Source organism: Phocoena sinus, chromosome 2 (assembly GCF_008692025.1).
Source record: "Phocoena sinus isolate mPhoSin1 chromosome 2, mPhoSin1.pri, whole genome shotgun sequence".
Lineage (NCBI taxonomy): Eukaryota > Metazoa > Chordata > Mammalia > Artiodactyla > Phocoenidae > Phocoena > Phocoena sinus.
In genome coordinates, this window is record NC_045764.1 from 32,372,526 (window position 1) to 32,394,194 (window position 21,669).

Sequence of the window (21,669 nt, forward strand, 5' to 3'; positions counted from 1 at the left end):
GCTTCAGGGTGACTGCTCAGGGTGGGCACTGAATCTGCATGAAGGTTAGCAGTGCCAGCAGACACTGTCTTTTCAGATAAAGCAGATCTTTGTCAGTTTATAAATCAGCCCCTGTCTGGATGCCCCTTGGGTGTGCTTTGAGGCAAATGTCTGAGAAAAGACCCTGCATGGTTGCTATTTGGAAAGTTAAGCCCCTGGCTTTGGGATAAAGGTGTCCAGCCTCTGTGATGGCCTATCCTTCAGGTGTGGAGGAACCACCTCATCTTTCTGCCCATCTGAGCCACCAGGAGAGTGGCAGGACCAAAGGCCCTAGTATTAGACCTCAGACCCCAAACTCGTTCCCTGTGCTGGGTCTCCAGTGGCCCTCCTTTGTGGTTCATTCCAGAAGGCCTGAGATATGAAAGGCACTGGCTTGGTCAGTTATAGACTAATGTTTGGTTCTAGTCCTACTACGGATTCACCATATGACCTAAGCCAGTGGTTCGCCCCCCACAGGACCTCAGTTTCCTCATCTGTAAAATGCGAGTAGGTGCCCTGCCTCCCAGAGTGGTTAAACATAGTTTTACAGTTTAGTTATAGGTAAAACACTGGACCCAAACATGGCACCATAATAGCGACTCACCCCAAATACGGGCTCAGTCTTGGGCTCTCTCTCCGTCCTTTGCTCCCTGCAGCCACTTTCTTGGTGAGTTCATCTACTCCTATGGCTCCAGCCGGGTGTCACCTCTGTGAGGGTTTCTCTGCAGTCTTGGTCCTCTGTATTCCCACAGAGGGGAGGTTGAGGACTGGTGCTGGACACAGAGTGCCGAGCCAGGGATGGTGGGCAGAATTCTAGTTTCCATCGCTCAGTTATTTGATCGAACACAATCTACAGACTGCTGGGCAGGGAATTTGCAGGTGGAATTAGGCTTCAAATCAGCTGATTTGGGGGGATTATCCTGTATTAGCTGAGAGGCACTGATGTAATCACAGTGGCCATTCAGAGCAGAAGAGGAAAGTGGGAGGCTCAGAGAGATGAGGCAGAGGGAGGTCAGAGCTCTTTGAACCACGAGAAGGACTCTACCCACCATAGCGGGCTTTGACGGGGGCCCTGAGCCAAGGACTGTGAGTGGCCTCTAGAAGCTGAGAATGACCCCAGCCCACGGCCAGTAAGGAAACGGAGACCTCAGCCCCACAACCACATGAAGCTTGGAAGCAGATTCGTCCTGCGGCATCCGCCGGAAAGGAAGGCAGCCTTGCTGACCCCTTGCTTTCAGCTGTGTGAGACCTGGAGCAGAGGAGCCAGCCAAATCCACGTGGACTTTTTTTTTTTTTCCGCGCACACCACGTGGCAAACAGGATCTTAGCTCCCCGACCAGGGGACGAAACTGTGCCCCCTGCAGTGGAAGCATGGGGGTCTTAACTGCTGGACTGCCGGGGAAGTCTCTCCACGTGGACTTCCGACCTCTCTACCTGTGAGGTAATAAATTTGCATTGTTTTAAGCCTCTTAAGTTTGTAGTAATCTGGTCCGCAGCAATAGGAAACCAGTACGTCAGGTGAAATGCTCAAGCTGACTGGTGTCTCTGGTGATAGAGGGCTGGGCCTGGTCTCGGGCTCCTGTGCCCCCTTTTTGCACTTCTGGAGTCTGGGGAGGGCAAGAGGGGAGAGCAGGTCTTGTCCTCCACACCCAGGAGTCATTATCTCCTCTAGGGATGTGTTAGACTCAGTGCCAAGCGCTTTGCATGAATGAACTTTCTTAATTCTATTGATGTTTTCCCCCATGACATAGATGAGGTGGCTGAGACACTTAAGTAACTCATCTGTGGTCCCACAACTAATCAGTAAGAGAGCTGGGGTTTGAACGCCTGGCTAACTGAGTCCAGAGTTCTCCACAGGAGTGGGCAGCTGCTCCACGGAAGCAGGTGAATGAAACTGAGCCTGGAGGCCTGCCTGCCTTCCTGATTGTCCAGGCCTAGAGTTCCCTGACGTATCAGCAGAGCTCAGGCATCCAACCAACCGCAGCTCCTGGAATCCTCAGTCAGCGCCTCCTTCTTACTGTTCTAGGAATTATCGCCCACCCCACCTCCACTGATCCTTTTTCTTTAGGCCAAATCTGCTGGTCATTCCCCTCTTCCCCTCAGAACGTTATCCCCTCCCCAGCTATTACCTACGGCTTTAACTGGTTTCCCAGATCACTTGTCAGAGTCAGCATCCTGGCAGGAAAACTGGGCCCCTCACCAGATTCATTATATTTCTGCCCTCTACCTCTAGCATCTTGTAATAATAATAATAATTGCCATAATAATGTAATATTTACAATAACTACCATTTACAGGGATTTTGTTCTTTAATGCTCATAACAGCCCTGTGAAGGTTTTTGAGAATGCACACAGCCACTTTCTTGATAAAGAAATTAGATTTGGAGAAGTTAAGTAGGTCTGCTGGTAGGTGATGGAGCTCTTTTCACACCCACATGCTGATTTTACATAGTAGGTAAGCAGAGGTTTGGTTAAGTGGTTTGGGTGGATGACGGTCTGTAAGGATGCATAAATGGATGAATGGATGGAAGTAGGGATGGATGGATATTTGGGGAAATGGCTTTATGGTTGAGAGACTAAATGGATGCCTGGCTGGAAAGACGGAAGGATGGATGGATGGATGGATGAATGGGGTGGATGGGTGGGGGCTTCCCTGGTGGCGCAGTGGTTGAGAGTCCACCTGCCGATGCAGGGGACATGGGTTCGCGCCCCGGTCCGGGAGGATCCCACATGCCGCGGAGCCTCTGGGCCCGTGAGCCGTGGCTGCTGGGCCTGTGTGTCTGGAGCCTGTGCCCCACAACGGGAGAGGCCAGAACAGTGAGAGGCCCGCGTACTGCAAAAAAAACAACAACAACAAAAAAATAATTAAAAAAAAATAAATGGAGGCAGGGTCAGAAGAAGCCTCACTGACGGATGGATTGGATGGATAGATGGGGATGGGTGGAAGGATGAATCAGTGGATATAGAGATAAGTGACCAGAGAGTTTGTAGAGTGGGAAAGGTAACGAAGGCATGAGGTGTATGAGTCTGCATCAAAGAGCAACTTCGGTTGGATTGTAATATGAAGCTGGACCTCTTGCTAGCTCCACTGTTGATGAGGAGACATCCTGTTTAGCTATCTTGATTATTTCCCTTGCCCTGAGTCAGAGAAGTCAGCCTGACAATGTCCTCCAACTGCATGAGGAGGCGTTGTTTGTCCCCTAAGAAGTCAGGGAACATGGGAATCACCACTGGTTTTGTTTTAAGCCCTGAAGATGCTGTATTCACACCCAAGAAAGTGTGAAGGCTTGCAGAAAAGTCCAGAAGCTGTGTTTCATTATGGCCAGGATTGGGGTGAAGCCAGTAAGGTTATGTTGAGCAAGTGTAGGGTTTTATCCTGTCATTGTTTTGTTTCTTCATGTGTGATATTTTGTTCATCATAGGTTTTTGCATTAATTTTTGTTACTTTAAAATACTGCATTAAAATATTATGCAATAAAAATATCATGACTGAGTTTTTTGGCCCTCCCTTAAATGTTGCACCTGAGAGGGTATGTCTCATTTCTTTCACCCTCGTCCTGGCCCTATGACGGAGCACCAGTTTCTGGACTTTTCTGTAAGCCCCTATACTCCTGTGCAGGGGAAACGTATCCCTGTTCGGTTTGCTTCACCCTTGCATCTGCGGGAGGCAGGAACTCAGCGGCCGGAGCCCAGAGCGTGTCTGCCTCCAGGGCCTCCTTCAGTCACTTGTTGTTCACACATTCTGCCCGTCTACACTCCTTTGTTTTCACTTAAGACCTTCTATGATATATCCCTACTCTGTTTGCAGCGTCCACTGCCACTGCACTCCTCACCAGTCCACAGGTGAGCTCCCTGTTCTGGGCACAGCCCTACCTCCACCCCTTTCCTCCTGCCTTGTCCTCTTTGCTCCACAGAAACTTCCTCTTCCTGATCTCCTGAATTAACCATCTGCATCACGCACTGTTATCCTTCATCCTCTACTATTTTGGAGAGTGTCCTGCAGAGCTGGTTGATTTTCAGCAAGTTTGCACCCTTTTGGCCGTTAGTCTGAGTGGTCAGTACTCATGCCATACTGGTGGTTAAATATTTTGAAAATCAGGTTTCCTGTATCTTGCCCTCCTCTGTGAAATGGAGGTAAAAATACCCAGGAGCTCGAGCTCAGACACAGAGCCTGACACGCTGCAAGCTGGACAGAAGCGGTAGCAGTAGCAGTCGCTGTTGTTATTTATTGAGTCAGACGATAAAACGCTGGTGGCTTTAAAGGTGATATGTGAGGGGCTTCGGATCCTGGCTGAGAGAGGTTTGCAGGTGCTGTACTCCCCTCCTGATGACTTCCGGGTGCCGTGAGAGGGCTGGAGACAAGCAAGAAGGGGTGTACGGGTTTGTGGGTGGACACGAGGCTTGGCGGGAACCAAAGACAAAGCACAGCAGTTGGGGCCGTGGGGAGGCTCCAGACCTGGAAGGCGAGCAGCTGGTTTGCTAGGACCCTGTCCTGTGTGAGCAGGACATACCTGACTTCCCTTGCCGGCAATGAGAAATGGGTCTTGACTGTCTCTGGGCCACGAGTCACTTGATCTGAGTGTGGGTAGTAATTGCACAGTAAACATACGTTATGGCGTATGCTGTGATCAGTGCTGATAAGGGGCTGTCTGAATGAAAATAGAGTCAGGCTGGGCCAGAGGGAGCCTGCCTGATTTCACCATCAAGCCCTGCTGTGGTACCTCTGGGTGACTCCCCGGCCAGTCACTCAGGGACCCCGGCAGGCCCCTCCCACCTGCCACCTGCCTGGTCCCCTCTCTCCCTGGACGCCTCACCAGACTTGCTCAGCCATCGCTCGGACTGTCCCTCATCTGAGACACCCAGGCCCCCCACTCTTTGCTCAGCTAGAAACCTTGGGTTTCTAGCCCTTCAAGGCCCAGTTTGGGACAGTGCCTCTAAGAAGCTCTCTCTGAGCAACCCCTTGCCCCCCTTTCTTTTTCTACTGTTTTTTTTTTTTATTTCAAATGAAGTGAAATCGATACAGTATACAACTAACCATTTTAAAACACATAATTCAGAGTTATCCCATTAACTGATATAATTTCTGATCACATCTGGAGCACTTTTTAATGAGCAGACAGTTACATTCAGTTCTTTCTGTCTTTTTTTTTTTCTTTTGAGGTGAAATTCACACAACATGAATTAACTATTTTATTTATTTTTATTTTTTAATTTTTGGCCACACCACGTGGAATGCAGGATCTTAGTTCCCCGAACAGGGATGGAACCCGTGGCCCCTGTGGTGGAAGCGTGGAGTCTTAACCACTGGACCGCCAGGGAAATCCCATAAATTAACCATTTTTTTTTTTTTTTTTTTTTTTTTTTTTGCGTTACGCGGGCCTCTCAATGTTGTGGCCTCTCCCGTTGCGGAGCACAGGCTCCGGACGCGCAGGCTCAGCGGCCATGGCTCACGGGCCCAGCCGCTCCGCGGCATGTGGGATCTTCCCGGACCGGGGCACGAACCCGTGTCCCCTGCATCGGCAGGCGGACTCTCAACCACTGCGCCACCAGGGAAGCCCATAAATTAACCATTTTAAAGTGTAGAATTCAGAGACATTTAATGCCTAGAGAACACTGTGCAACATTGTGCAGTACCTCTCTCTAGTTTCAAAACTTTTTTTTTTTTTTTTTTTTTTTTGCGGTACACAGGCCTCTCACTGTTGCGGCCTCTCCCGTTGCGGAGCACAGGCTCCGGACGTGCAGGCTCAGCGGCCATGGCTCACGGGCCCAGCCACTCCGCGGCACGTGGGATCTTCCCGGACCAGGGCACGAACCCGTGTCCCCTGCATCGGCATGCGGACTCTCAACCACCGCGCCACCAGGGAAGCCCCACGCCAGATCTTTAGTTGCTGGTACGTGGGATCTTTTAGTTGTGGCATGTGGGATCTAGTTCCCTGATCAGGGATAGAAGCCGGGCCCCCTGCATTGGGAGCACAGAGTCTTAACCACCGGGGAATTCCCAAGGCAGGGACCTTGACTGCATTGTTCATGGCTAAGTCCACAGTGCCTAAGATGACCTGAAACAGTCAGGACTCTATAGATAGTTCATGGTTAGCAAGTGCTTGTCCCGTGCTCATCACCTCAGGGTAGCAGCTTGTAGCAGCACACTGAATCCTCCCAGCAACCTTAACTGCTTTTCTGTGTCTGAAGAAAACAAGCAGTCATGGAGCCTGTTGGCTGTAGCTCCCAGGGAAAAAAAGGGTCTTGCCTCCCAGCGGGCCTCATGCCTGTCACTGAGGGTCATGTTCTGGGCCCACCCTTATGGGTGGTTGTGAGGAGGGGTCTGGGGAGGAGCAGGGTGCCTTCCCTGGGGCCACGCCCATACTAGCTCTTCCCCAAACAAGTGTATTCTTTCATGCTTCTGGGATTTTGCTGGTCCCCCTGCCCGGCATGCCCTCCCTGCCCACCTTCTTCTGGAAAATCATCCCTACTTATCCCACACCATCCTTACACCTCTGTAGAGCTTTTCCCAATTCCCCCACCGCTGTCCTTTCCTCCGTGGTGTCCCCAAGGCACTTCCTGCACCATCCTGTGACGGCGTGGCTCAAACGGTCTGTCTCTCTAGTAGCTTAAAGATGGCTGCACGTTCTTTGTGACTCTTCCCATCAAGAGGAGGTGCTTGAGTCTCTTCCCCTTGTGACCAGGCTGGCCTTGGTGACGTGCTTGACCAATAGAACACTGTGGGTGTGATGTTCTGGGAATTCTGGGCCTAGGTCAGAAGAAGCCTTGCAGCTTCTGCCTGAGTCTCTAGGAAGGCTGCTCTTCGGACCCAGCTGCCATACTGTGAGAAGCCCAAGCCACGTGGAGAGGCCACGTGTGGACGCTGTGGTTGACAGCCCCAGCTCAGCCCCCAGCTACGGGAGAGCACTATCTTGGACACCCCGTCCAGTCGAGCCTTCAGATGACTCCGGCCTCAGCTGCTCTGTGACTGGCACCTCACAAGGGACTCCAAGCAAGAACCACCAGCTGGGCCCAGTCAACTCACAGAACTGTGAAAGATTGTTTTCAGCCATCACATTAAGTTTTGGAGGTATTTGTTCCTTCTGCAATAGAGAACATCAACAGTCTCCCTCATCAGACTCTGAGTACCCCCCAAAAGCAGTGATTCTGCCCTGGTCACTCCAGATCTCTGGTCTGAGCCCAGGGCCTGATAAGGACCAAGTGCTCATCAAATATCCCTTGCGTGAATAAATGAAACCCATCAAAATTCCGCCGTTCACCCTGAGATAGAATAGATTTATTAGCAAGAGGTAATCAGGAAACATATATTTTTACAAAAATGGAAATTTCTTTTTTTCCAAACAAGCTGTAAGTTGAAATATTGTAGGACTTGAAATAGAATTCTCATACCACTAGGTATCGCTTACAGCAAAAGTTGTCTGTTTGTCAGAGTGGAGCATGCCTGCCACTTCAGAGTTAACCTGTGTTTTCTATACTGTACAATGTAAAAAATAGATGGTGATATTCACAGAATAAGCCCTATATTCCTGCTAGAAGGCCTTTAGACAGGACTACAGTATATGCAATCAAAACACTTGGTTATTGATTTCCTAATTCTACAGTGTGGTACTATTGTTTTCACAAGGCATACAGACTTGGAGCATCTCAACGTAAGCTTGTAGTGCCCGTTAGGCAGCTCACAGAGGAAAAGTGACCTTTTTGTGTGTTCCTGACTCGCAGTGAATGCTGGGCAGCCGTCGGCAGAAGTCGACGTGACTTTGTGTTGTGATTCTGTTTTCCTCAGGAAGTTCCAGGGCCTTGTCCGGGGTTATCGAGACTGCTAGTCACGCTACCTGGCTTTATTCTCAGAGCCAGGAGCGACGTGGTGCCTGAACGAGGTGGTGGCCTCGGTGTCGCAGGGCATGGTTCTCAGCGGACAGGACTCCTTTCCCTCCAGGTCACCGGGAGACACGGAGTTTTGAGACCTGCGATTTTGGCTGAAAAAGCTGCTTTGGAAATTGGCATCACCGTCAGCGGGAAGATTTGTCGATGACTGGACTTCAGGGTACGGTTCCCCCTCCCGCCTCCCCCCTACCCCCCACCCTGTTATAACAGCTACGTGGAACATGCCGGAGGATGCTGTGTGGCCAGCTCAACCCAGGGGCCTGGGCTGGGGACGGACAGAAGCAGGACTGGTGCCAAAGATTCGTGTATGCACGGATTCTGTTTTCCCTTTGGGGGAGAGTGAGGGGCTGGGAAGAACAGACTAAGAGTACAGCTGTTTCAAAGAAACAGGCACTGCAGGAAACGAGGGATGGGGTGCGTGGACCAAGTCCTAACCGGTGCAGAGATTCATATTTTGGTTCTACAGGGATCTAAGAACAAGAACGGATTTGTATTATTGGAGAAGCACATACTAAAGAAGAAAACCCAGAGAAACCAAACGACTATGTACAATATCATATAGCATGTGTCCATGGCGGTGGGCTGGGTACAGCTTCAGGTGGGGAGTTTTGGTTCTATTCGGAGAGAACACTTGTAGAGACTTTCTTCGTCCATCACAAAAGATTGGTCCAGTAAATATTGGGTTACCTGAGAAAAGGAAAAGAGAAAAAGGAATGGCAGGGCGATGGGACCTCCATAATGCTACGTGGACGTCGGGTGTCTCCTGGGAATCAGGCACTAGGGTGGAGGCGGGGAGGGGTGTCAGGCTTGCACGTGAGGCAAAGATGCATTAAGCAGTGTTGTTTCTTAGTATTATTTTTTGCCTTTTTTGTCTTCACAGTAACATAAAATCACATATAGTCAAAATTACTCTTGACCACCGTTTCTTTGGTTGAACATTACGTGAAATATTTTGGGCTCATATTAAAAATCATCTCTATCTACATATCTAAAATGTTAATTGTAGCATCTAGGTAGTGGATGTACGGGTGTTCACAATTCGTTCAATGTTTCTGTATGTTGGAAAAACGTAGTTAAACACCAGGTTTATGTAACACCGAGAGGGATTCACCCAAGAGAAGACAGTGGAAACTGAGGCCGTGTAAGGAAAGAGCCCCCCTTATTTTTCGTCTCATGAGGCTCACTCCAGGGCAAAATCTCAGAGTGGAAAATCAGGAAGAGTCACCTCGTGGACTCAACCACTCTCCTTCCTCTTCCCTCCCCACTTCACACTGCTCTCAAGTGTTTTGCTGGATTCCTGTGTGTTAAATGTATGATGAGAGATCAGAGCCCAGATCTCATAGGCAAACCCCACCCGCCCTTCGAAAAGAATCTTTCCAAGGCTCATTGACTTGTCAGTTGTTTGGAGCCGAAGGTTCATGTTTTTCCACAGAAACTTGGAGCAGAAAGAAGAAAACACATTATATTTCTTAGCACGTAATTGGGAATCTTCTGATAGCTGCTTGAGAAAAATCAAGTCTTTGTTGCGAGCGTCTTTGCTAATGGACCCTCTGCTACTGTGAGGGACGGAACCGGCTTCCTACGATGCTGATCACCAGTCACGGATGAAATGATTATTGTGTCCGATTAGTGGCTCTCGTCCAGCACCTCTAGGAAGACAACCTCAGATACCACCGTCTAGATTAACTCATATCCACTGATAAAGATATGGCGATTTTACAGCCATATGAAATAGACCAGACTTTTATAAATAGCTAGTAGCTTCCTGTGAGCAGTCCTTTCTAGAGCACAAAATCTCAACCCTCCCAAACACTCTGGGAATCAGCAGACTGGTTGGTTAGTTTCCTCCGTCACGAGCACTTGTTTCCCTAAAAATTTTGCTTTAGCAGGAGACTGGCAGCAAATACCACCACTGCAAAGCTGTTAAGGAAAAGAGTCTGAAGGGCAGTAACATGTATTTGTATTGCATATGGAGCTCGAGGGCTAGTTTAAGAAGGGGCCAAGGCCTAATACAGTGCCTGGCACACAGTACATGCTCAGTAAGTACTTGAGCGAATGAATGAACAAGGAAAAAGTGGCACAGTTGGTTAACCCACTGATTTTTCTTCTCTTTGTGGCTGTCAGCTATAAGACAGAGAGTGAGTTCACAGAGCATGGCAGGAAACGGGGCAAGTCTATCACAAAGGAAAGTAGAAGGGAAAAGTACTAAGAGCTTGATTTTCTGGTATGTTCAGGAGTGTGTCTGGAGCTGGATATTTTTTGTGAACTTCAAACTAGGAGGTTAAGAAGCTGGATGGAAAGCAAATACATCTCTGGGCAGCGTAAAAAAGTCATAGGATTCGGAGCCAGAGTCGGGATTAGCAAGTCCCAGTTATTTTAACTGTAAAATGGGGCTAATGGCACAGGGTTTGAGTAGTGAAATGAGACTAACATGCCAACCTCTCTCCATACAGCCCCACCACCTTTTAAAAAAGGCATATTAATCCAGTCCTGTAAGCTCCTTTCAGGGCTTCCCACTCTCCTTAGGACACGGCTCCAGATCCTTCTAGAAGCCCACAGTCCCACCTGGTTCAGGCTTGTCGGAGGCTACTCATAGCAGCCGTCTGCGGTCTCTGTGCTTCTCAGATGGGCCCTGTCCCCCAACCCCAGTACGGGCCCCTGGATTCACACTCTCACAGCACTCTCTGATTCCCGAATGTACAAGGTGTTTTCTCCCCCACCTTGCCTATAGCAGCAAAAGACTGAAACAACCTAAATGTCCATCAGTATAGAGGATCGACTAAATACATGAATTTCTCTGCAGCCGTAAGGAAGAAGGAGAATGCTTCTGCCTCAACAGGAAATATCTCCAAGATATGTCATTAAGGGAAAAAGGAATGATGCTGAAGCAATGTATAGTATGCTACAGTATACATTATAGTAAAAAAAAGTTGGCGTGTGTTTGCATACACACACAAAAAATGGGTGATACGGTTGGCTTTAGGAGGGGAACTCGGAGGCTGGGGGACTTTTTGCTGTGTGCCCTTTCTAGCTGTGAATTTTGAAACTGGTGAGCAGTTCGAAAAGATGTGATAAACACTGCCTCTCCTGCCTCAGGGGAGGTCAGACATGATTATAAACCATCCCATGGCAGGTAAAAATCAGACAGGAGCTGAAAGATTAGCACAAGCGCAGTCCAAAGGAGGGGGAACTCAGGGCGGGTCAGGGGACGGGGGACAAGAAGGGTTTCCGAAAAGAGAGGGCCCAGGGAACTCCGGGTCAGAAAGTGGTTGGGTGTGGAGCGGAAAAGGCAGGGAGGAAGGCAGTGCAGCCAGAGCCCTTGTGAAAAAGCAGAAGTGACTGGAAATGCTGTCGGCTTACCTTTGCCTGGTGCTCTATCTTGTATGCAGTTTGCTGAAACTGGCGAATCTCTCGGATGATATGGGATATCTGCGGGAAGGAAGGAGAGGTTTGGAAGACAGTTTTCTCTCAGTACCCCCTCCCCCAACCCCCCCTCCCCCCCAACCCATGCCACACAACAGAAGGGACATCAACAGCCATGTCTGCAGTCAGTCTCTTAATTCACCTCCTGGGAGACCCCACTGAGGCAGCGAGAGTTTCTTTAAACCAGCCACCTGCCTCAAAGGCTGACACTTGCTAAGAATCTATACATCTACAGGTTATAAGTTATGACATAGAGTATTTGTCCTTCTCTGACTTATTTCACTAAGTATAATACCCTCTAGGTCCATCCACATTGTTGCAAACGGCAGAATTTCATGCAATTGATTTATTTATTGAACTATAGTTGCTGTACAATGTGTGTGTGTGTGTGTTTGTATACACCACATCTTCTTTATCCAGTCACATAATCTATAAAAATGCTGGATTACTATGTCATATACCTGAAACTATCACAATATTGTAAATGAACTATACTTCGAGAAAAAAGATGCATATTCTGAAAGGTAAAAAGTGTATTTAGTAGGGTCACATGATAGATGATGAAGAAAGAATTGTTTTAAAGACTCAGAGATAATACAGTAAAAGAAAATTACCAATCATTTTCTCTGAGTAACGAAAATAAATGAGTGATTTTTGTTGCTAAAAAAAAAAAGAATCTAGAGGTTAATTATACTATGTGATTAAGAGAAAAACATATGATTTGATCAGTGGCGCTGGCTTATCCAACATCCTAAAACAGCCCCCCTCAATTCCAGCAACAGCTAAAGGCCTCTGCCACTTTCTACGTGCCCACCACGTGCAAGACCACACAAAGGGGCTCCCCCATCCTGTTCCCAGGTCAGTGCTGCCAACTTGCCTTTGACAGAGAAACCTTACCTACTGAACAAAATCTCAGGAGGAACCCCATGACACAGAACCGATACAAATAGAGGCTCTCTAGTTGGAGTGAGAAGACGAGAAGGTTGGCTGGAAAGCAGGCTCCCTGCTGGAAGGATCCTCATCTCCCCTCCCAGGGTCTAGACTCCTCTGGGGAAACTGGAAGCCTACTTGCTTAGGAGGCGCTGCAGAAATGATTTTGCTGCGGCCACATAACACAAGTGCTTATCTGAACAATAATGGATGGGGTGCGAATAGAGGGGCAGGCTTTGGAGCCTGACAGACTTGGGCCCCAGACCCGGCTCTGCCTTTTCCTTAGGGGTGACCTTGGGCTGGTCATTGATTACTCCAAGCCTCAGCCTGCTCACCTGTAAGGTGGAGAATAGTAAGAGCACCCACCCCTCAGACTGTGGGCATTAAAGGAGGAGATGCAGGTAGAGCTGGCTCAGGGCCTGCCAGATGCTAGCTGCTCGTTTGAGGAAGTGACCGTTCTTACTGGAGAAGCTGGGTTCAGGCTCCCCAGTGTGTGTGCCGTGTCCAGTCGGCCAGGCCTGTCGGGCACAGCTCGGGTGAGCCCGGGGCTTGGGTCTGGGTTTTGATGTTCCCCCCACCCCTGCCCCGCTCTGCTGTGGGGAACGCACCATTCTCATCTTGGAGAAGTTGACCAGGCCGTCCTCCGTGTAGTTGGGCGTCCCCTCTTCGATGAAGGCCAGGTCAGTGAGGTACATCCCCAGGTAAGGGACACAGGGTGGGTCACAACTTTGAAGCAAATGGCGTTAACAGAAGTTTTTCACTTGAAAACTCGAGCCTCTACCAAGAACAGAACACCCCGCATGCTTTGCTGGAGGGAAAGGGATTTCTATTCGCCAAGAGTAATAGCAGCTCTTGGGACTCGGATTGTCAGCTGGGTGTGAGGGTCAGCCCTCCGGGGTGGTGGGGGTGACATGGTGCCTGCTGGGGCCTGGGGCGTCTCAATCAATTACCCCTCCCACCCCAAGCCAGAAGGCCCTCCTCTACCTCTCCCCTCTCCCTCCCAGATGGAGCCCTGGGGCTTGGCCGCCAGCCCCCTCCCAGCTCGCCTTTCCTTTCTGTCTCTCCCCTGAAACTCTCCATCCCGATCCCGCCCTAGAATCACATCCTGGGGGGCTTCACAGCACCGTGCCCTTTCCTGCCAGTCACCACCAGCCACCCCACCGAGCCCCTTGTCTCTTTCTTTCCCCAAGACTTCTCTCCCTTTACTTCTTCCCCACTGGGATCTCTGCCCACCCAAGCACTGGGCTGCCAGCTCAGGGAAACCTTGCCCTCTGAGATCACCATCCTGGATTTGGCTTCTGGGCGGGGGCGCTGGGTGAGACGGCTCCCACGATCGGTGGCTCCTGGGGGATGGCTTTCGTGGGGATGGTACTCAGCAGTATGGGCCGGACCTCTCTGATCTGTGGCTCTGAAGCAGGGGCTCCTGTTACTGTTCCTGCACAACTTGCTCTGGTGCCTCTGGGTGGGGTGCTAGGTTAAGGGGGTGACTCTGTAATGGGTCCAGTGGTCACTCTACTCTGGCAGAGCTCCCGATAGTTTGCCCAGGGGACTCCTCAAACAGTGCTCCGAAGCCTTCTCTCAGCTCAGCACACAGGTACAGGGACTCGCCTTTCTAGCCCATCTCACCTTTGTCTCCTTGTGACAGTCCTGCCACTCCAGAGGAAGGGGAGGCAGGGAGGATGGTAGAGCAAGAACAGAAACCTGGCCTCTGTCCCTTGCCTGCTTGCTGTGTGACCCTAGGCCAGTTCTTTCCCTCTCTGGTCCTCAGGTTCCCCTCGTACCAGAGAACTGATGTTAGCTAAGACAATTTCAAGTGATTTGAGAGTTGATTTTAGGTGATGCCCACTGTTTAAATAAATTGATTCATATGATAAGAAACATTAGATTTTCACTCCCCCCTCCCTCCCCCGCCACTGCTCAAGGAGAGAGCTCATTTGGTGACAGCATAGCTTTGACACTTTCTAACACGTGCCGTTTTCCTCTTTTTTTCTTTTTGAACAAATAGTAACAGGTCTCACTCAGGAAACACCAGGATCTGGCCAGAATTTAATAATATTATTTTGATTTCATTGTATTTATTTTTTATGGTAACCTGTGTATTTATGGCAAATACGCTGGTTTCCCATTTGCTGTATAGAGTTTTCCTTCTTATTTAAATGTATTTCTGGGAAACAGTGAGTTAATTTAAAGGAGACCATTAAGTAAATGCAAATATAGCTGACACATGGATACGGCAAAGTCTTGAAGGAGGTGGATGCTTGGAGTTTGGGAAACAGTGAGCAGGAGAAATGTTTTTTGAACTGTCGGTCTTCACCCTTTCATGGGTGTTAAAACCAATTTGGTGAGTGTTGACCAGATTTTTTTTAAATTAAAAAAAGGAGAGAATAGATGATATCTGGGTTCATTGCATGGACTAAAATTGCTTTGCGAAAGTTTTGTTGCTGTTATGCATATATGCATTTGTATATAGGGTCACACTGTCAAATGCAATTTTTTTTTTGTTTTTTTTACTGTGAGTTGTGAAAAAGAAAAAAAAGCAAGAATCATACTGGTCACTGGCAGACCTCTCTGGGTCCTTCTGGCCATTATAGTCCATGACTTCTACATGCCTGGCTTTTCACTTCCTTTCCGTCAAACTCCAAGTCTGGAGCACAGGCTGGTGGATCTGATGGAGAAAGAGTTCAAAGGTCTGAGCAGCCGCTCTGGAGCTGGACGGCTGAGGCATTGTGCTGACCGGCAGGTTCTGGGGGGCGCCGCACTCCCCCTGCCCTTAATGGGAACCAGGTAGCCCGCAGAGCTCAAAGGACCTCTCTTATCTCAGACAGAGGCAGAAGGGGAGGCTGGGTGCTGCTTGCTGCCTGGGAATGACTGAAGGACGCAGGGTGTTTCTGGATGCCTCACAGGGGCTCTGACCACCCAGACCAGTGAAAAAAGTCTGGGAGTCCTTTGGTCTCCCAGGGAGGTGGATCTCCCTGAGGTGTTTACTGGGGTTTCTGATCCAGTTGTGGAAAGGTGAGGGACGGGCAATTTAGTCACTGCAAGTGGCATTGCCAGCCCCAGCACCAAACTCTGTTCCTGTTTACTACCTTCACGGTGAGGGGTCCAGGGAACACCACTCTTAATTCAGCCATGTACACATACACACGCACACACACGCACACCCAACCAACCCCAGTCCAGAGCCACGTAGGTAAATATATGGGGCTGTCGGAGTGGCCAGTGTAGGGGGCGGTGGGGACAGGTGTGGGGCACACGGGGCTGGTGGAGGGCCCCCAAAGGGCCCCACTGCATGGAGACAGACCGTGCTGAGCATCTGAGCGAGCAGGGGAGCACGGTAGGGGCTTCGTGTAGGCAAAACACCCAACCCATGGCTAGCTCTGAACTTTCTGTGTGGGCATCTGGCCCCTGTCAGGAGGGATCCAGCCTTGCCCTGGATCAGGGCGGGGCCGACAAGGCTGAAATTGTGTGTGTGGGGGGTGCTTCCTCTTTCGGCAGAGCTCCGCCATGCCTGTGTCTGACGTTTCAGGGAGCAGAAAGAGAAGTGCCCCGTCCCCCATCCTAAAAGCTGCTCCTGGCGTTCCGGGCAGGCCTAGACGGGGTGACACCTGACATCTGGATCTTGTCTGTGGTTGTTTGGGGCCCCCGCCCTTGATGTTTCTACCAAGAAATTCCTGCTGATGTCAAGGGGGATGAAAGAAATTAACTGGTACCGGCGACAAGGCGAGATGCAGCTGCCCGAGGGGCGCTCCACCTGACCCCAGGAAACGGGCGGTGACAGCACGGGTCAGCCCTCTCCTTCACCCCGTCACAGCCGTGGGATGGGCTGCTCTCTCTTACAGGTCTCAGTTCTGGCATGGGGTGCAGGGAAATCAGGTACTCAGGTTATGGAAAAAAAAATTATTTTTTCTTTTTTTTTTGGCAATGTGTTGGCAGTGTGGGTGGGACTCGGGGTCCAGTCTTGCTTTCTGCCTCCTGGATACTCCCTGCTCTGTTGTCTCATTAGCAAGAGACTGGGCTTTGCTCTGTGGCCACAGACAGAAAATAAAGATGGAAATGGGTATTTGGCTTTGTCGGAGCCCCTGAGACTCTGGAACTCCAGGACTCTGGATCCATCATATCCACGTAGATAGATGGATGTTCCCCCCGTTTGGAGGCGGCTGCGTGGTGACCTGCTGGTCCGCTAGCAGACTCGCCCCTCCAGAGCTGTTCCCATGCTCCACTGACAGGAACAGACGGGAGGGCTTTCATGGTAGCAGCTAGCAGTGAGAGCCCGGCCCCTGCGTTCCTTCCGTGGGCATCCTATTCAAGCTAAAGACAAAGGTGCAGATGAGCCCGTCAGAGATGGACGGACAAAACCGGAACTGGCCCCCAAAGAGCTGCTGACCACATTTTACTGCCGAACGTAGTTAGCCCTCAGCCAAATGTTGTTGGCTGGAGCTGTGGGAAGGTTCCGGTCCCTGGGTGGCTGAGAGGAGGGGACAGTCTCATGGGTTGGACCAGGGTGTGGTTTGGGGAATGAGAAGGGTAGATAACGTTCATCTGGGGGCGCCCGGGCAGGGGACTGAAGCACTGTAGGTGGGCCAGGGGATATTTAAGAGAGTGGCCAGGGACGGGAGGCAGGATTTGGGGGTAAAGGGAAAAGGTCATGTGCTAGCCCGGTTGCTGGCACAAGGCTGAATGATATAATGACAGGCGAAAAAGGATGCCCAGGACCTCAGAATGGGTCTGAGGACTTACGCGGTGGGGTCCGTCACGGGATCCTTGTCTGGGTGGGTCACCAGCTGTGCCCCCCACCTCACTGCACTCCCTCCGGCCCGTCCCCTGCCTGGTGAGACGACCCCCAAACCCTGACACAACACCGCTCTAAGTATAAACCTTAGTGCCTCCGAAGAAAGAGTGCAGACACGTTTGCCCCAATCTGTCCTTCCCCTGCCTGGCTTGGCCTGTATCTCCATAAGGCAGGAACCCGGTTTGCATAAAGGTCTTAGCTCCCAGATGCCCGAAGGCCACCTCCGCCCCATGTGGCAGGGAGCAGAGGCATCTGGGAGAGGCACTTACATAGGCCCACGGGTAACCTGAAAGAGGGAAGACAGTCAGCATGGGGACTCGGACAGAATGGGGGACCACGGACGCGGTGGAGGCGGCGGCGGCGGTGGACGAGGAAGCCATGTGGAGGAGGCAGATGGAGCAGAGCACCCTGCGGGCGGACGGACAGGTTGGTGAATGCACAGGGGGGGCAGCTCCCCGCAAGCACAGTCCACGGGGGCTCCGCGGAGCCCAGGCGGAGGAGAGACGGCCGGACAGCACAGATGGGTGGAACATCTGTCTGAGGACACAAATAAAGTGGAGATGGTCAAGGCAATGGCACACGGAGCCGGCACAAGGGACAGACCAGGTACGGCAGGAAGAAAACGAGAAAGGCAGACGGGGCTGGCAGGGAGGGTGTGTGGTGTGTCAGAGCCACCGGCGAGGCTGGACGTGCTGGGTGGTCGCGGACTTCAGTGGCCTTGTACTGGCAGTGAGCACGTGATCCCTCGCGGAAGGGAGGAAAGGCATTCCCGGGCTCTATAAGGAGCCGGGACCCTAGGGGGTCTCCCAGGGTCTCTCCAAAGTCCAGCAAGTAGCCAGCCAGGCAGGGAGAGAGAGGGTGAGGGCCAGCCCAACGGGGCACACGTTCAAGTGCCCGAGGGGAACACAGTGGCGGAGACTAGTGGAGAAACCCCAAGTGCGCGTCTCACCAGAGTGAGCAAACCCACATTTCACGTGCGCACGTGGCCACAGCACGTACCAACGGGCCGAGTCACCGCTGCCCTGGGAGAGCTGGCCTGGACCCTCATGGGAGGTAACCTCGGGCAAACCGTGGAGCACTGGCCTGGGAGGCCAGCCTGGGCCGAGGCCTGGCTCTGTCACCACGGCCCCAAATCCTTGGGCCAGCCACTAGTTCCTGTGTCCTTGTCTGGAGAAGCATCATGGGAGAATCTGTCTCACAACAGTGGTTCTCAACGGGGGCGATTTTGCCTCCCTGAGGATAGCTGGCCATGTCTGGAGACCTTCTTGGTTGTCATAACTGGGGGGGCGGGGCGGACACTGGCGTTTCATGGGTAGAGGCCAGGCATGCTGCGAAACATCCTTCTATGCACAGGACAGTCCCCACGACAAAAACTGTCCTGGTCTAGGGACTTCCCTGGTGGTCCAGTGGTTAAGACTCTGCACTTCCACTGCAGCGGGCGCAGGCTTGAACCCTAGCTGGGGAACTAAGATCCCACATGCCGCGTGGTGTGGCAAAAAAAACAAAACAAAATCCTGGTCTAAAGGCCTTCTAAAGAAGGCGGAGGTTGAGAAGGCCCACCTCCCAGGCAGTGCTAATGGGGCTGCACAGACCACGGCCAGGCAGGGCACAAACTTTGCAAAGTTTGTAAGGTGTAAATTACTGTTAAAACCGTATTTCTTCGATTCCAAGATGCCATGCTGTGTAAAATGCCCTCTTGTCTTGATGGCTAATTATCCAGTACAAAAAGGAAACACAATCATACGAAATAAATACACTGACTGTGAGATGTATCCTGATGTCAGAAATGGTAAAATGTAAAATAAAATGTGCATTTTGGAATCAAGGAATCCGGTACCACTATTATCATCATCACAGCTACTGCACGTCTCAAGACTATTCCTGTGCCTCTCCTGGGAAATGCCCTGACACCTTGGAATTTCTCTGGTAGAAGATGGAGGACGAAGCTGACCTGCCCTGGGGGTCTGGGATGTGTAGGGGTCGGTCTTGTGGGTAGACAGATGGACAGACAGACAGACCTCCTGCTCCAGCCAGGGGTGGCACGTGAATGCCTCTGCAGTGTGGTTTTACAATTTAAAAAATAACGGTGACAAAATGACACACACTTACTTTTTCAGAGCTTCTCTCAGATTCTTAAATCTGCCCTCTGACGACACAAGCTTTTGGAGCTTATCAATCAAAGTTTTTGTCTAGAAGGAATTAGAAGTATTTACTAGCACATAGCACACATCAAGGCCCGCGACTCTGGCCCACACTCCAGGGCTTCGCTTTGCCTCCTCGAGACAGGGCACGGGGATTTGGGGACTTCCTGGGTCTGGGGACTTGACCCTGAACTCTGAGGAGGCAGACACGGATCTTTGTTTTGCTTGCCCGTGTTCATACATCTTTCAGAAACATGGGAGTAGGGGTCAGGAGGGTCCAGGGGTCAGGAGGGTCCAATTGTCAGGGTCCTGAGCCCTGGGTGGTTGGGAAGGACTTGGCGGGGGTAACTCCAGGGACCTGGACCCGATACAGGGCATGGCCGATGCTTCATCATCATGATCTTTCTAATGCCTGTGCCCAAAAGATGTGACCATCTTCTCATACCTTCACTTTGCTCTATCGGGAGCACCACCCAGATTTAAGAATCAAGAAAAAAAAAGATGGCAGGTGAACTGATCATCAAAGGAGAAAAGACTTTGATGGAGAAGAAGAAACCCTGCAGCAAAGGGTCCCATCTGCCAAATGACCAGGCCAGGCCCTGCCGACGTATCAGGCCGGAGCAACTTGGGTGGCTGGAGTTTGTCTTAAGGGACCAGGTGTGTGCCTCAGAGCATGTCCTGGGTGGAGCCTGGCTTTGTGCTTCTCCTGCGTGACCTGGGGAAACCCCTTCACCTCTGAGGTCCTCAGCGCCCTCATTCATAAAACGGGGAGATGACTAGTGACCACCTTTCCAGCGCTAATCCTCAGAATCCAGAATGTGGTTGAGAAACCGGGCCGGAGACCAGCCGTGCATCTTATTACCAGAGAGCCTAGTCAGCCTGGAGGGGACACTGGCCACAGAGGCCAAGTACACCCCTGATCGTCGGGTCTAATTTTTATCTGAGAAACCTGCCTGCAGAAGACGACAAGCTAAATCTTCCTTCTGATGGAAGAAGAGGTCGGTGTGTACTCTTCAAGGAGAAAGGATGGCAGAGCACACCCAACTGCTCGGTCCCTCCTATCAATCCGAAGTCTTGTCGCCTGGTTTGGACTGACCCCGCTCAAAGCAAAAATGTATTCTGGATCTGGTGAAAGAGCCGCAGGCCAGGATGGAACAAGCCCCACCAAGCCAAGGACAGGTGATTCTGCTTTCACCTGCAATGACCCTTCTCAGACGCCCAGGCCAACCTCCACCCCAGGCTCTCAACGGCCCTCCTGCACTTAATCTCTTTCCAGAGCTGTGCTCTGGCATCCTCTTCTTTCCCCTCCACCTGCAGAGACAGGAGATGCTGCAGCTTGAGGCCAGATGTGGGGTCTGAGTGTCCAGAGCCCTCAGTGGACTCTGTCGCCCACCCTCAGCATGCCCGTGGGCAAGGTACCACTCCACTCACTTTGCTAGGTTTTGACCTTCGTATCTGGAAGATGGGAGGGTAGGTCCAGGTGTTCCTTAAGGGCAATACTCGTTCAGACAGTCCAGAATTGTGGGTGACATAAAAGCTACACAGCCACGTAGCTCCAGGTGAAGCATCACCACACTTAGAGACCATGAAAAGGTACAAAGGATATTCTGGTGGGTGGGGTTTTTGCATACACTTGCGGCCAATTTGTGGCTCTGAGGTGGGCACACTTTGATTTCTTCCGCACCTGCGTGCTTACTTGAGGTGTGTGTCTGCTCCTCTTCCGGTTATTGCTCTCTGTCCAGGAAGGAGATTTGTATCCTGGGAGGCCACTGGATTTTCCCAGCTGCTGCTTAGAAAGCGTGTTCTGACTTGAAGCAGCTCAAGCATCTTCTGGCCATGCCAGGAGCTTCCATCCTTTGAGGCTCACTGGGATAGCAGGCCCCCTGGGGCCTTGGGCATCTCTGCTGGAGTATGGACACCAGGGAGTCGAAATATGGGGGCACTTGGAATACGTCTCTGAAACCAGAGACCAAGCAAGGAGCCTGCCTTGGAAATAGTGTCAGGACGAAAGATGATTATATATGGCCTCTTAAATACCATCCTTTCCTGTTCACCAAACAAGACTTCTGGATGGCCAAGGCTGCTCCTTCCAAAGAAGCCAAAAAGTATAGTTAGTCAAAGAGAGGCTTATGTCTCTACTGAAATCCAACCATTCCAGGGAGAGGAAACACATATAACTGCATCAGTCATCAGATGCATCATCCGATCCTTTCCCGAGGGAAAGTTTTTATTTTCAAAGAGGACGGGAAGAGAGGTTGGAAGAAGAAAGGGGAGGCACCGGACATCCCAAACTAGTTCTGACTCTTGCCGAGGCTAGACTGGACTTGGACACAGGCTTTTCTGCTTTGGGCTGGCACATTGAAGGGAATGATAAAAAAAAAAAAAAAACTAGCTGCAGAAATGTGGCCATCTTGGCCTATGGGATACCTGCAGAGGGACAGCGAACTGTTCCTGGTTGGTGTTGACCAGGCCACGGCCATGGCT

At 50.9% G+C, this 21,669-nt stretch overlaps 1 protein-coding gene across 4 annotated transcripts in view; it reads right to left on the reverse strand.

The window, feature by feature from the left end:
- Positions 1-6,779: 6,779 nt before the first annotated feature.
- The window catches only part of RASGRF1 (Ras protein specific guanine nucleotide releasing factor 1), a 107,098-nt gene continuing 92,208 nt past the window's right edge, over positions 6,780-21,669 (reverse strand). For 3 of the 4 annotated variants that reach the window (XM_032623394.1, XM_032623395.1, XM_032623397.1), the window contains 4 exons: positions 19,154-19,233; positions 12,864-12,981; positions 11,263-11,331; positions 6,780-8,589 (listed from right to left, as the gene is read on the reverse strand). In XM_032623394.1, coding sequence (XP_032479285.1) covers positions 8,497-8,589; positions 11,263-11,331; positions 12,864-12,981; positions 19,154-19,233 — 360 coding nt within the window. In that variant the 3' untranslated portion in view covers positions 6,780-8,496. Of the gene's footprint in view, positions 8,590-11,262; positions 11,332-12,863; positions 14,921-19,153; positions 19,234-21,669 lie in introns of those variants that run through there. The other variant, XM_032623396.1, reaches the window with a different exon arrangement.